Source organism: Poecile atricapillus, chromosome 3 (assembly GCF_030490865.1).
Source record: "Poecile atricapillus isolate bPoeAtr1 chromosome 3, bPoeAtr1.hap1, whole genome shotgun sequence".
In the NCBI taxonomy this organism is placed as follows: domain Eukaryota; kingdom Metazoa; phylum Chordata; class Aves; order Passeriformes; family Paridae; genus Poecile; species Poecile atricapillus.
Genome location: NC_081251.1, coordinates 14,954,892 through 14,970,866, shown reverse-complemented (window position 1 = coordinate 14,970,866; position 15,975 = coordinate 14,954,892). Strand labels below are relative to the sequence as shown.

Sequence of the window (15,975 nt, the reverse complement as noted above, 5' to 3'; positions counted from 1 at the left end):
TACAAGTTCATAACAGCATAGGCATGAATTCTCAATTACATTAGGCAGCCTAAAACAAGCAGCAGAGCATATTGTCTGTGGTGAATTCCCCACCTTAAGCACAGCACATACAAAGCTCCATTGCACCTGTGGGAAAGGAGCACAAAAGCAATCCCCTGGAGCTTGGGACTGCACAGGTTTACTGGTACTAAAACCATTACTTCCTTTTGCAGCCTGGCATGGACATCCCTGGGTTACAACTGAGTAATCAAGAATACTATCCTTATGTCTATTTCAAGATTGACCTCAGTCTTCTTGACTGCAGTTAAAGAAGAATTGCTCAAGCTTCGTCTATTAATTTTCAAGACTCTCATGTTACTGTAAAACAATCTTTAGCTGCTGAAAGGCAAATTAAAATGCAGATGCTGTAGCAGGATGATCTTCCCACCACTTCTAGTAATTTTTACAGTGACTACAATGTAAGTTCTCTTACTCATAGTTTTACAAAAACATATTTCAGAGGCAGAGGTACTATGGTAGTATTTATTTTTTTTTTTTTGGTAAATTACAAAGATGGAATATCTACTGGACTTGAAATAAAACAATTGAAAAAGTGTGGTGGCTAATGGATCTACTAGGTGTACACAGTCCTCTTTTTTCTAACAAAGCAAACTTAAAAAAAAATCCTAACAGAAAAAGTAGAAAGCATCAGAGCAAAGCCCAAAGTTCCTTTAATTTAACAAAAAAAATCCCAAAAGCTGAAGAGGAAAGATCCTCAAAAGTGCTGTGGAACTTACCATGACTTACAGTCCCAAGTACTCATGAGTTTAATTTTTGCAAAGATATTTCAGTTAGCAGTTCCATTACAGCTCATCTGCTGGGGTGATTTAAGAGTTGCAGCACATCTGCACAGAATTAGCAGTTACTGCTGGCTGCCCATGGTTCCAACATTGCCTTTCACAGGGATGAGCTATGGGCAATCTCTTACAGACACCAGATAACAAATATCCGTATTATGTTATTTCCTTGAAAGAAGGGGAATCTTTCAGCTCTTTCATTCATTATTTATAAACAAGCTGATCACATCAGGGTCACTTCACTAGACACCAATATACAAGACATGGAGAGCAATAAAATAATAGTATTTTTATTAAAAAAGCAGCAGTACCCGTCCCTATTCACAGTCCTGATTCCCCTTCTAAAGGAAATAGCAATTTCAGATCAAAACAATGCCAGATGGGAAGTGAAGAAATATCACCCAATTTGCTGGAGACAGCGCCAGGGTGGTTTTCTGTTAGCACCTGGAAATCCTTATGCCCTAGAACACAGATTAGCTTCATTACTAATCCAGGGGAAAGACCAACTGCTCCCAGCATCTCTCATTGCAGCAGCAACCCCACTTCCATTATATTAATGATCTTATGAAGTCTGGCACAAATAAAGAGAAAGCCCCTGAGAAGGAATAGGAGAAGGAAGACTGAAGAGCATTTAAACTAAGATTGTCCATCTTACCAGGCTTTAGGCAAAACTGTCAAGATCTCACAGCAAGGAGGTGGTTTAGGACTGCCCTCTGCACAAACCTCTACTCTACAGTTCACTTTCAAGAGTCATCCAAAATGGAACTGCTTGTACTATGTGCACTTTTCTTACTCTATACAAGACTAACACTGTGTGTCAAAAAATATTTTATTCTTTAATTGAAACAGAAGCTGAGCAGGTTCCACCTCCATGAAAAAAATTACAGTTAAAATTGGTTACACTAACAGCCTCCAGTAACACTCAAACAGCACATTATCAACAAAATAAAACCCAAGATGTTCCAAAGAAATATCCATGTTGTCCTCAAAATATTTGTTACACAGAATACAATCAAGTTTACTGGTTATGACAATTCATAGAATTTCTGCAATGTTTTCTTGAGATGCGTACAGTCCACTGCTGCAGTGCATCCAACAGCACAGTGTGTCATGTGCTACTTCTCCATAAAAAGGCCACTGAAATATCTGTCTGATTGTGATCCAGGCTGCAAACTGCTGAGCAGTCTCTCCCAAGAAAAGAAGTTTCCTGAAGATCTCACAGCTCATCTTTATCCCAGTCATCCAGATCCACATCACTGAGATCAATGTCATCTTCAACTGGAAGCTGTTAAAAAGGGAAAGTTTTGAGTACATGCTTAGAAATGCTTAATGCCAGGAGATCCCCGAGTTGGAAAGATTCTTAGTTCATCCTGAGAGTAAAGCTCTCCCTGTCATCTCTTTCATTCAGAAAACTCCAAGTGCATTAAGCACAGGACAAGTGATCAGAGTTTAGACTAGAGGGTTGTTTTTTACTAATCAAAATACTCCAGATGAAGGCTATACAAATAAACTATGTAACAAAAATATACCATATTCCATGTTTTTATCTGAAGTAGATCAAAAGACTGCAAAAACTGTAAAACTGTAAAAACTTTGGTTTACCTTAAGAAGGTAGACTTGGTCACCATGTTATTTATTACACAGGCTGTACCTGACAAGCTTTCTGGCATTAAGACCTTGATGGCAAGACCAACATATTGCAGAACCCAAGTCTCCACAACACTGGGGTGTTGAATGCATGCACTACCACCTCCCTTAGTCAGCACTGGTAATACATTTCTGCCTCAAGGGATCCAGCTTTCAGATCACATCCTAACAGTTAGGCAGGAACATCTGGTCCACAATGTCAGATGATCAATATAACATTTGGTCTGCTGGCAGGATTAAGATAATGGGAAACCATCAATACAGCTTGCCACAATCTTGTAAGAACAAGAACTTTCACACTGACAGGTGTTATTCTATCCCATCACTGCTGAACACAGCAACTCCGCAACACTTTCAGAAATGGAGCACCTCTTACCTCACCATCTTTGCCATCCCAAGGTTCAACTGAATGAATTTTGGGGAAAGCTCCACCACCCACTGGTGCTGTAGATCCACGACCAACTGAGAGTTCCCTGAGGAAAAACAAGTAAAGTTAAATATAAGAAATTCCCCCAACCTCCATCCACCTGGAACAGAGCCTGCTTCAAATAAGAGGAATAAAAGCTCAAGATTTCATCTCATTAAGTAGATCTAAACTGTCTGGCTGCAAAAACTTCAAGAAGCAGAAAATCACAGAGCCCTCTAAGCAACACTGAAAATTTATGACTGCATTCAAAGACATCTGAGATACACTATTTTATATTTCAGCAGTGTAAAAATCACAGATAAGTGCAGCCTCTTTAACAGTTTATCACTTAAGGCAAGTCCAAGGGGAGCCTGTAAATCTTGTTCTGGAAGTCACCTGCAAATGTTACTTGCAATCACCAGTGATCTTGTTTAGTGGAGACAGCATCCCTGGGCTCCAAAGGGTACAAGGGTAACCAGCTTCGTTTGAGACACTCCATCCTGAACTTGCTAGTTAGGCTTGCTCAGTAAGCCCAGCAATAAAATCCTGAGGAGCTAATTCCTTTGCATCTTTCGGAGGCAAATAGGAGTAAATTACTACTCCTTCTCAAGTGGAGTTCTCAGTTTTTATGCTCTCCACAGTGCCAGTTTCCATACTTGCAGTCAACACTGCTGAGATTGCCTATTAGATTGCAGAAGCTGCCTACAGCAGCTGAGTGAATGGCCAGCCACACCAGCTGTGATTATACTGCTTTCTCTAAGCAACACAGCTGAGCTCAAGTGTCGGGAAGAGATTATTCTAGCAAGTAGAGCTGCATAAGACAATACCAAACCAATTACCTAATGCAGTGTAAGCTGTTAAATTGGCTGTTTTGCCCTGGAAGCATCATCCAGCCTCATACAGGAGAGGCTTCACTAAGATGGACTTTATAGACTAAGAAAATTTGCCATGTCTGACAAAGGCAGGCACTTTCATGTGCATTAATATAAACTATCTGGTATTTCTCTTCTTTCATCTGTATCCTGAATTTAACTTGATGCCCTAAGAATGTTCCTTTTTTTTGGCATTAAGAAGAAAGTCTGATCACTTTCACAGGTAAGATTATAGCACTAATTCCATTAATCCAGTAGGAACTGCATTCAATTAATGTGCTTCTTATGGCAAGGTGAGGAGATGCTGTTGCATTTGCTGCCATTCTCCAAGGACAGACATGGAAATAACACTTCTATTGGAAGGTCTCAAGGGCTCTCACATAACTTATGGCAGCTGGTACTTTATGTGGAAGCAGACTTCCCACTTCACTTAGACCACACTAAAGTAACAGTTTAAGTTTAGCTGCTCTGTTTCAGTGCTGCTGCCACATTCTGTCATCCCCTCCGTTTCTTCTCCCATTCTCAGCACTAGCTCTTGCCCAGCTACACAAGACGCAGTTTCACAGGACTTGTACTGAGCAGTGAGCTATTGACTTTTTGGATGGATTGTTTCAACTCTCCCAATCAATTTATCAAGTGCCAGGAGAATGGAAAGGTGGAAGGGTGAAGACAGGACCAAACTGAATACAAAAGATGAACAGTAACATACACAACCTCAAGAACTTCAACAGTAACCATTATAATTCCCAAACTGGGGTTATTCCAATTAATGACTAGACAGAATGCACCATTTGAATTAAATGGAATTCATTAGTGATTTATTTCTTAAATTACCAGATAATTTTTCAACATCAAAGTCAACTTCTCTTTTCAAATATTGTATTATAACTACCTATCTAAAGCTAAATGGCCAACTTAATTCTGCACATCACAAAAAGGTAATGACTACTTTACTGCAATCCCCATTGAAACCATTCCCTTACTCCACTGGATTCTTACCTTAATTCTCTTAACTGTGCAAGTCTTGTCTGATGCAGGGGAATCTGCTTGTGGTCTAAAGAGTTATAGCCCCAGATACAGAAAGACTTAAGTCACTTAAAAGATTTCATACCTGAGAAACTCATTAATCCCTTGCTCACTGAACGATCCTTTCAGAAGGGCAAATTTCATCTTCCGAGCATTAACAGCTGCCATTGCTGGATACCCAAAGCCTCCAATCCCCAGAGAGCTCTCAAGATCTGACTGAGCACCTGCTTCTGTCCACAGCCACCTTGAGGAAAAGATGAAATAGAAAATTAATAATGAGGATAGCCACTACAATAATTTTCAAATCACATATCCTGCAACCCTGCAGAGTTCAAGTGAGGCTCTGTATTGCCCTTGACACTTTCAAAGTCAGCAGGGAAAAGGAGAGTCCTGATCTTGAACCTTGCAACAGAAGAAAGCCCCCTCTCAGCAGCACCTCTGGGCCAGTCCCACCCACACAGCCACCAAAAGCTGGGTAAGAACAGCCACTAAACACAGTGCAGGGGAAGAACTATGTTAGCAACCTGAACACACTGCTACACTTAGCCAGTAGTAAGGAGAAGGTTTAAAAGTACTCAAGTCACAGATCTAATGATTACAAAGTCCTGGCCAAATATCACTATGGAGGATTTCTAGCTAAGGACACTCAGTCTCAGTTCCTCTCATCTTAGCAAGTCCCCTGAGGAACCTCTGGAATAAGCCAATCTCAGCATTTTCCCCCAGGCTTTCATGCAATTTTGCTCCTCTTCACAGCAGTCAGTGTGACAGGAACAGCTTTCACTTTCCTGAGAAGTCCTAGAGATCCGAACCAGCACCTGGGAGGAGTTAAAGGCATAGCCTGCTGGTCTGTTTCTAGAGCATGAAACATGTTAGTAAACTGCAATTTACTTGAGGTTTTTTGCGAATTCAACAGTCACACTGGCAGACTCACCAACCCATGAGAGATGGTAAAAGAAACCTCCCTAAAATACTTCACTGCTCAGGACAAGAGTAAGAGATGTTTAATTTCATTAATGCTTAGGTATCATTTGTAAATGCAGAATTTGAGAGGTGAATGAAAATAAAAAAAGGGCCATTTTAAAGTCACAGTATTCCCTTCTCTAGTAATTAGTGGAATACCAAGATACGCTACCCTGAACAAGGAACAACTCTTTCTGTTGCTAAACAGGTATCATACAAATTTTATCCCACTGCCTCCAGAAATGCTCACATCTTTTCCAAGATTACCAGTGGACAATAACACTTACCCCCACATTTTCTTTTTGTATTTTTCAGCCATTTTTAACATGACATCCAGGTAAGAATTTCTCCCTGAAGCTCCTGTTCATTAAACAGAATTGGACAAATTAAAAAACACAACTACATGCTTTAAGCAACAAATTCATACAGAAGTCAGCTTGCTTGTATGTGTGTACCTGTGTCAAGAATATGAGGCAGGACAGAAATGATGCAGAGCTGATGGGCATCACAGGTACTCTTCAGAACATCCTCACTAATTATCTAGAAGAAAGCAGCAGAAAGTCAATGAGAATAAGACCTGGTTCTTCAGTTCTGACTGTACTTCCCTCCAACAGCCTAATAACGCCACCCTGCAAGGTAGTAAGCACTGAAACAACTTGATACAAAAGCTTACAAGTCTCTTCTACTTCACAGGTCCCTCAGTAAAAGAGCAATTTACAGAGGTCACAAGATGATCTGTTGAGACTTGCAGCAACAGGAAACTATGCAGTACCAGATAAGGCCTACAGAAGGCACAGTCAGCTGTCACCTCTTGCTCAAAATCACTGTTCTTGCCCAAGGCTGGAAAAAGCAGCCCCAGGCCCATGCAAATGCCTGTCAGCACAAGGAGAGCCAGCAGAGGCAACCTTTGTTATGGATGAGGATGTTCAAGCAACAGTAACAGCAACACTGGTTTTGTGGGATCTGTCTCAAAAATGGATTCATCAGTGGTCTCCAACCTTTGATTGTGCATCCCACCAGTAAATAAATTTATAAGCATGCAGCCTCTGATATAATCAATTATATTATAAATATTATATTTAACATATATTGCTGTATTAATATTAGAAAGCATGGAAGGGTAAGAAAGATGAAATAAGCACCATATAAAAATATCTTTATGTTTATTAATAGTACAGATTTTATTTTTTTTTTTCCTTCCTGCATCCCAATAGACTGTCTTGCAAGCACCTCACTTTGGAGACAAGTGATCACCATTTCAAATCTACCAATAGCAAGCTGAAAAAAGAAGTCACCTGACAGAGCGTGGAGTTTTTTGGACAACAAGCAAAACTCATCTCCTAATGGAAAGCTTGCAAATGACAAGGCCCTGCCCTTTTATTGTAAGAAAAGAGATGGGGCACAGAACTCAACTTTTTCACTCATTCCTCAAGAGCAGAATCAGATATCCTGGCACCATCCTGTCAATGCCTTCACTGTATCAAATCTGATCATCTTCCAGAAAACAACAAATTGATGATAGAAATGGACATTCAGCTTTTTGTTATTCAAAGCTTGTCATCCTTTACTTTCTGGGACAAAATAGCACAGAAGCACCACACTTAGGCAGTTTTATTTCGAGTTCATATAGACTTGTAAAAACTGCTGCCAAGTGTATGATGCAAAAGCAGTTTGAGAAAATGATGTATAGGTACCTCCAGGAGCTCAGGTGGTGGTGCATTATCAGAAAACAGATCCAGAGCACGAGCAATGATATCAGATCTAGTTCTCCCACCATCATAATCAACAGGGTCTTCTCCCTTCTGGAAGATTTTAATGGTGGGAAATCCACGAATCTGCAAGACAAATTTAAACCATCAGCTCAAATAAACCTGAATATTTATGGTGGAAAATATTTGATGTCCTCTATACTAAGAGCAAGGGAGGAGATTCAACATCTTCGTGTCTCACATGTTCTGACTCAACTTGAATTTTGTAGCTTCCTACCTTTGCAACAATTCAAAACAAGGTTAATGTACACTAAAATGCTGCTTTGGGCTTTTGGCCTGATGAACCAGCAATGGTTTCATCTCAATTTAGATGCACTAAACACTTCAGGTTTAAGCACCATGAAGACTATCTTTACCTTTGATACTTATTAAACATTAATTTCCTGATTTGTCTGGGGGTGGAAAACACTGGCCAGACACAGCAGCAAGAGGACTGTAGCTCCTTCTGCTACACTTCCTGTAAGTCTTGCTCAGTTCCCTCTACATTGTCAGCCATGTGCACTTAGAGGAAAACTATGCAGCACACTGTAAGCTCTGTGGACTGTACTAAAAATTCTAGAGTATCCACTCTCTTTTGGTGAGCAACACACCTGATCTGGGCGTCTGATATTGTCAGAGTGATCTCTGATAACAGGGATCACTCCAAGTGTTCCAGAGATGCCCAACCAGCTTACAGTCTCAAGAAAGAGACCTCTCACTCCAGACGATAAAGGTATACAAGAAGTTATGTAAATAAATAGCCTTTCTTCTCAGCAACATCCAGAGTAATTCTTTTCCTCTTTCTCCATTTATTTATGTTGTTACTGACATTCATTAATTATTTGTGGTAAATAAACTGAATATATCACTTTTTTTTAGCACAAAACATTTAAATGCTACCAGATTGAGCAACAGTTCAGTAAGGATTGAAGAGAAATCTGACTTGGAAGAGATGGAAAGGAAATTGTAACCACTGCAGAGCACACTCACCCCATATCGGCTTGCCAGCACCTGATTGACTGTTGCATCTACTGCAGCCAGCTTTACTTTTCCTTTTGTTTGTTCCTTCACCTCAGTGGCAGCAGCTGCCCATTCTGGCTCCAGGCTGAAAAACAGAGAGTGTAAGTGCCCTAAGCTCTCTCAGAGCTAACAGAAGTATACCACACTTCAACATTATGCAGCATGTTTTACTCAAGAAAAAGTCTCTTGCTGAGAATGCTGACAGCTAAGAGGGTTATCCAAACAAGACTGATGTCCTTCATCTGAAGGAATGAAAAGTTTTATATTATTCACAGAACTTATTTCTACTGATAACTGGGAATTTCACTGCTAAGGAGGAGTGCAGCCAGAGCAGCACTAAGGAGCCCTGAGCAGAAGCCCACAAGTTTTTGTTAGACCATCTTGCAAAAAAACTCACTTCTGGTATACTAGAGATGCAAGGTCTCTTTTAGGGGATTAAAGGTATTACACAAAACAGGCAATAACAGGAACTGAATTGTTAAAGTAAAACCTCATTTACTTTTTACAGTGCCCACACCATGGGGCATAGAACTCCACCATCCACACATCGTCACTATTTATGACATTCTTATCAAAGCTGTCATCAGTCAGCTCAATCACATCCTTCTTATCTCCACCTCCACTCTCCCGGCTCTGTAAGAAACAAACAGACGCTCACGTAAGAAGTAACCAAAACTGGTCTCCCACACAGGCCAACTCCCGTGTGTGTCACATTGAACCAAATTATCTTTATTTGAGCAAGATACAAAACAGGCAGTGTTAGGTCATACAACTTTCCCTTTTTAAATCTGACAGTACACACAGCCTACTCCCCACAGTATTTTCAAGACACAGCAAATGAACCCTCTCTTGAAAGAAGAGAAATTGGGACAAACTAACTACCAAGATGTGGGAACACTTTTTCAGTTCCTCATGCACTGATCTGAACAAAGTGCTCCCCCCCACCATCTGGAACAAAGTCCTGGTTTCAAGGCAAAATAACTATGTGGTATGCAATACGCACAACAGGGTACAGTCCACCCAGGTCTTCTATGTGGCCACCCTGAGGATGTCAGACTGTACTTGCACCACGACTCAGAAATAGTAGTAGGAGTTGGAAGCTTTTCAATTTACCATCAGGGAGAAATCCGGCAAGCCAACTTCAGAAAAACACTACCAAATTAAAGAACCTTAATCTGTCTAATTTAGATTAGACAGATGGTACCAGAATGGGGCTAACAGAACCCCAAAGTTCAAAGGGAGATGCATCTGGAGAGTAACAGTCCCATACGCCAGTATACACTGAGAACTGACTAGCTGGAAAGCAACTTTTCAAGGATGAACATGAGTGTCCTGGTGGACAAGCTGAACATGAGCCAGCACTGCAATCCTGTGGCAAAAGTAGTCAACAGCCTCCTGAGCTGCACTAGGCGGAGTTGCCAGAAGGTGTGTAAGGAGGCAATATTTTCTTCTGCTCAGCACAATGTGGAGTGCTGGATCTAGTTCCAGGCTCCCCCATAGAATAGGCATGCACACACTGGAGCAAGTCCAGCCAACGGTCAGAGCGGATTAAGGGCTTTGAGCATCTGACATGTGATGAGAGAGTACTGGAGAGTAAAGGAAACAAAGTCAGGTTCTTCACTGCAACAAGAAAAAGAAGGGATGAAGTTGAAACAGAAGAAATACCATTCTATGATTCTAAAACCTAAAATATAAGAGGAAAGACTTCTACTGTGAACACGGTCAAACACTGGAACAGGCTGCCTGGAAAATGCAGTGTATTTGGAGTCTCAGTTCTTGGAGATACAACTTTAAGGGAGTTCCAGCTGGCCCTGCACTGGGCAGGGCACCTGGACTAGATAAAACTCCAGACATCCCTTCCAATTCTGTGACTGAGTTGGGAGCTTTGATCTCCCTATACAAGGCAGTCTCCATATGAAAAACAAACTCACATTCTCTCAAATACCTGTTTTCCAGAGCTGTATCCTCCACTTCTGCCACTTAGACGTTCTTTTACCAGGGACCGAAGAGCACTTAGAGCAGCATCAACAATAGCGTCACTTGTCCTCCCACCTGCAGTTCAGCAAAATAAGTGATCAAACCATCAAAAGGCCAGTCTAAGGTATGCTCCTAACTTAATTACAAACTTAATCCTCCCTCACCCTAATGATCTTTCAGGAAAAGCAGGACCGGGCTATGAGTGATACAGTATTAGTGGTGGGACATCTGACTTAAGCAGCAAGATGCTTCACTACACCTTTTCATTAACTGGCTTTTCTGATGAGGAATGACTATAGCAAGCTCCAAATAAACAGGAAGAAAGGAATAATTCCTTGAAACTCCCTATCAAGCTCCAACAACTATGACCTGCAGGTGGGACTGCTAGACAATGCTAAGACACACAATTTGGTCAAACCACTCCCACACATCTGTCTCTCCATTACTACAAGCAATAGACAGGAAGGAAAAACCACGTAACACAGCATTAACAGCTACCATGATTATTGCATTCAGGGAAGTTTTTAGGCATGCAACATCTAAAAATTCATTGCATTTACCCTGATAATCCTCTGCTTTGTTTTTGTTGGCTCCAAATATCTTGATAGTTGGAAATCCTCTGACTCCATACTGTCCACCCAAGGACTGATGTTTATCTGCATCCACTGCACCCACTTTCACTACACCCTACAGAAAAAAACCAAAAACTTACATCCAAGACTTCTACAGCAATTTAAGACCTTTTGCACTCTATGCTGGGGGCATAAGGGAAGGGGGAAGAGAGAGGGGAAGTTACTAGGACTACAAGAGAACAGAGGTGCTTTACCCCAAAAGCATTAAGCTACAGAACACTATAAATGTCCACTTCTTTCTTCAGCATGACAAAATAAATTTTGAATTCTTTGGGCTATTATTTAGCTGGGTTTTTTGGTTTGGTTTTCTAAAGAAGGAGAATATATATATTTTACATAGGCAAGAGTTTAGCTAATCACAACATGACTAATTTTTCTGTAAGTAAAAAAAAATAGTCAACACCAATGGTTTACAAAGCTCTTTTCAGTCCTAGAGAATAGTAATGGGAATTCACAGGGACAGAACTGACTTTCTTCTTCTACAATTCAATGCCTTCTTTTAAAAATAATACAGCAAACCAAACCAAACAAAAATACTGAGTTATCAAGTGCCTGAATAACACTTTTCTGGCTGGACAAATATGATTAAAGTGATAATGGTTGTAAGGACCAAACCCCTCCACATTCCCAATCCAGATGTCAAAAAGCCAAACTCTCTTTAATCCACTTCCACAAGCACATCTGAAAAGCTAAACTTACTTTTAAAGCTGTTGCTGCTTTTTTCCACTCAGGGGTTAGCCTTTGACAATGACCACACCTTTTGGGGAAAAAAGAAAAAACAAACAACAAAAAATGGCAAATGTCATTCAGATCTTAGAACTATTTCACAGTCACAGCAAACTGTAGGAGACTGAGGATTTACTCATTAAGAAGAAAAGAGCCTGTGCCACAAGATCATACCATCTCTCAGGCTCCTGAAGAACAACCTCCACATTATATAGACTGCAGCAACATTAGAAGAGGCACAGCAAGGCTCCCCCTAAACCTCTCAATCCAGACAGACTCAAGCTGTGGCAACAAAAGGCCACTTTCTCCAGAATGTGGAGCTTCAGATGGCAATATCACAGAGGATTTGTAGAAAGACAGAATATACGTATCACCAGAATTTAAATGGAATAGACTCCATACTCTGGACCTGAGCAGAACAGGAGACAAAGAAGGATGCTAAATTAAGGTGCACAAAGCCACTATTTTTACATGGAAATTGGAAATTTTAAGTGTGAATTCAGATCTGTGCTTTCACATCAGAATTAAGCTCAGAAACATAGAAGTGAGGGACTTTCTCATCTACTGAACTTCAGTCATTTTTAATACTAATTTAACCAGAAAAAATCAAGTAGAAAAATGGCATAGGTTTAGCTACCAGGCTCCATTTGGCAATTTGAAATGCCAAGTCCTGCCTCTTTTCCTCATGAAAATATTTAAAGCAGGAATCCCAAGTACAGCTATTTTGCTAGTCATGAGGCCATCAATAATTGTGCTGCCAACAACCGAATGAAACCTTGAGCTGATCACCAGCAGATTCCAGTGCCCTCTTCTGTGCTGCTCCTCTGTCATAAGATCAAGCAAGTACACAGCTGCAGTTCTTACCATGGGGCATAGAACTCCACGAGCCACAGGCTCTCGCTCTGAATGACCTCCTTGTTGAAGTTAGTTGGTGTGAGCTCTATCACATCATCACTGGCTGAATATAAACCGTTAACTGCCAGGAAAAAAGTGCAGCTCACTGTGCCTACAACGAAAAGCAAAGACATCAGCAGTCCTGTTGAACATTTACGTCTCTCCTGTTGCCATGGCTAAATCATTTCCCCACTCTTCGCAAATCAGCAGTGGTGGGAAGGGATTCCAGTTAGACCACATCAAAAAGGAAATTCACACAAGATATATGCTCTCCCTCCTCGCTTAAAACATGATTTCATAGGATCATGTAAAATAGGGTTTGTGCTTAAAGCTACCTGGAGTTACGCCACTCCTGCTATGGCTCTCCAGAGAGACTTGTGTCAAAGCCCCTACCCTAACTCCTGCTGGTTAACTACACCACCAGAACTTCTGCAGGGATCCCCACTATCAGATATGTTTTCTTTCAGTTCTTAGAAACTCCTAAGCCAGTTGTTCAAACCTCTCGCACAGCAGGCACTCAAACACACCTTTTATAGGACCACATCACACAGGACTATCCCAACTAGGCTTGGCACAGTTACACTGACTTTAGGACCAGCGCTTGATGCCGTAGTAGTGCATCATTCTTGCTCATGAGGATCTTAGTCTACCATTCATTTATGTCTTTAGGAACAGACTGGAGAACAATAGCTAAATCTCTCTGCTTAACAATTCAAGCACCCTGAGAATGCTAAAAAATAACATAAAAAGACAGAAGGAAATTGCTTTTTCTTATGGCTTTGTACTTCTGATAATTTCTGGAACTTATTATCTCTTGAGGCTTTGTACATAAAACCTCATAATCCTTCTACCTAGTCAGGGAGACTGAGAGATGACGAGCATTTTTGTAACAAAATCTACCCTGCAAAAGACTTTTCTTAACCCACTAAAGACTGGAGGGAGTAAGAGCTCAGACACCTAAATTAGAACCAGACATAAAAAAGCTTTGCTGCAAGCGGATAACAATTTGAATGGGAAGCTGCACATTCTCTCTCAAGACTCAACATGAGAGAAGAACAGGTCAATGATGCAGAAACTTTACAGCACATACTATACAGACTATACAGCATCATCTACACTTTATCAGTCCCACACAATAAAAGCCAGTTTCATTACCCCTATTTTGCAGGAGAGTGAGACTGACAGAAGTAACCTCGTCCAGGTTACTCAAGCAGAGATCAGGACTAAATTGCCACACTATAAACCAGTGCCCCTCTCTGCCGCACCACTACCCAATCCTAATGGATTCTTCTAGCAAAAGGACCCAACCCTTTTCTTCTGGGGTGATCAAAATCTGTTTCCACCACCAGCTGTATGTGTTAGACTGGCTCTGTCTCTTCATTACACCCATATACAAGCAGCACTTTGTCAGCATTGATCAACTGACTTCCAAGGCGATCTGAGGCTGTCACAGCATGTTACAATGTCCTAGCAGTAGCAGATGCTGCTGGGGTAGAGTAAGAAAATAAGAATGGAAAACCTCCTTGAATGTTACAGTCACGCTCAAGAGAAAAAAACCTCTACAGAGAATGAGACCATTAAATTGATATCAGCATATTCTTGCTTCACCTTTTAGGTGATCTCTGGCAGAATAGATTCAGAAGACAGAGTTCACTCAGCCACTTCTGTCCCTTGAAAAAGAGAAGTTCTAGCTTATGTAAATACACCTGCTAAAGAGAACTCACAAAAGAAAGTACATGGTGAAATTCACCTAGTCCCCCACCACTGCCTTTTTTTAAAACTATGCGTCATGAATTGATGGCATAACTTTCCTTTCTATAGTAAAACAGTCAAGGTTTAATTCAACTTCAGAAAAGAAAAAGATCATTTTCCTACAAGCATCAAGTCAGATAAATGCAAATCTGCCCTTGTTATTAAGGAAAAAAAGAAATAGATAATCTGATTTCAAAAGTTGTTTTCGAATGTAAGCAAATCACACAGAAGCATCAATAAACCAGCTAAGGCAGCTCCATTTTGGCATTACTAGTCCTAACTGAACTGCAGAGTTGCAAGTCGGGAGATCCATTGGAAAAAAAAAAGCTTTTGTCACGGGATGATGACGATTCTGTGGATTTCCTCCTCCAGTTACCCCCTCCTGCAGCAGTGCTCGGTGTGCCGAGGCCCACACACCCCTGCACACGTGCGCTCGGCGAGCCACAGCCCGGGGCAGAGCTCCCGGCACCTTCGGCGTTTCCATCGAAGGGCCCGAGTGGGAATCGTTTACTGATTCCTCCGGCACACAAGAGGCGGTGGCAGGGGCAGGGGAACACCAGCCCCCCTGGGACTCCTCCGTTTGATCTCGGTTGCTGCTCTCTTGCTGCCCTCAAAGCAGCAGATCGCAAGGCAGGGCAGCCAGGCACCCACAACACCGCCGCTTACTCAAATCACTCGAACCAAAGAAGGTCTTTGATTAGGGTGAGAGATAACCATTTTTTTTTTCCTGGGGTGTTTTTTGTTTTTTTTTTTTTTTTTTTTTTTTCCCTGCTGGAATCTTTAAGATTTCTCTACGTGTGCTTCGCTAACCTACCGAGCAACCCCCGCCCCCGCGGCACAGACCGGCCAGAGCCGGACCGCGACTGCGAGCGCTGCCCCCACAGAATCAGTGGGGTTGGGAAAGGCCTCTGAGATGAAGTCCAGCCCATACCGATCACCACCCCTCTGTCAAACAGACCACGGCACTGAGTGTCGCGTCCAGTCTCTCCTTAAACACTTCCAGGGACGGTGACTGCACCACCACCCCGGGCCCGATCTAACAGCTAATCACCCTATGTGTGAGGAAATTAGTTCTAATGTCCAATCTAAACCTCCCGTGGCGCAGCTTAAGACTATATCCTCTAGTCCTGCTGCCTGGGAGAAGAGGCTGATCCCCACCTGGCTACAACCTCCTTTCAGGAGGCTCTCCGCTCCGCCCGCCGGCCCGTAGAGCGGCCGCACGGCCCCAGGCCTCGCTCCCTCCCGCCGCGACGGGGCCCGCAAAGCCGGGGAAAGGGAAGTCACCTCCCGCCGTGTCCCGCTACCCCCTCAGCCCGCCCCCCGGACCCCCATGGCTCCTACCCCACCACAGCCGGCCCGCGCCGCGCACCCCCATGGCTGCCCCGCTCCCTCGGCTGCCGCCGCCGCCACGGCCTGCGCGCCCCGCCCCGCCCCGCCCCGCCTGCGCCACGCGCCCCGCCGTGGCCGCCGCGCATTGGC

The 15,975-nt window shown here is 42.3% G+C and overlaps 2 protein-coding genes across 4 annotated transcripts in view; one reads left to right on the top strand and one right to left on the bottom strand.

Annotated features, from left to right (window-relative positions):
• ATP6V1C2 (ATPase H+ transporting V1 subunit C2) overlaps positions 1-609 on the top strand; it is a 19,261-nt gene extending 18,652 nt beyond the window's left edge. For all 3 annotated transcript variants that reach the window (XM_058834334.1, XM_058834335.1, XM_058834337.1), the window contains one exon: positions 213-609. In XM_058834334.1, the coding sequence (XP_058690317.1) occupies positions 213-308 (96 nt within the window). In that variant the 3' untranslated portion in view covers positions 309-609. The remainder of the gene's footprint in view (positions 1-212) is intronic.
• On the bottom strand, positions 509-15,975 carry PDIA6 (protein disulfide isomerase family A member 6). Its single transcript, XM_058834333.1, has 13 exons — positions 15,838-15,975; positions 12,715-12,856; positions 11,824-11,881; positions 11,053-11,179; positions 10,461-10,567; positions 9,015-9,148; positions 8,486-8,600; positions 7,442-7,582; positions 6,203-6,287; positions 6,035-6,107; positions 4,873-5,031; positions 2,860-2,956; positions 509-2,121 (listed from the first exon to the last, which is right to left on the bottom strand). Exons 1-13 carry the CDS (start codon positions 15,869-15,871, stop codon positions 2,053-2,055), a joined length of 1,341 nt encoding a protein of 446 aa, XP_058690316.1. The 5' UTR covers positions 15,872-15,975; the 3' UTR covers positions 509-2,052.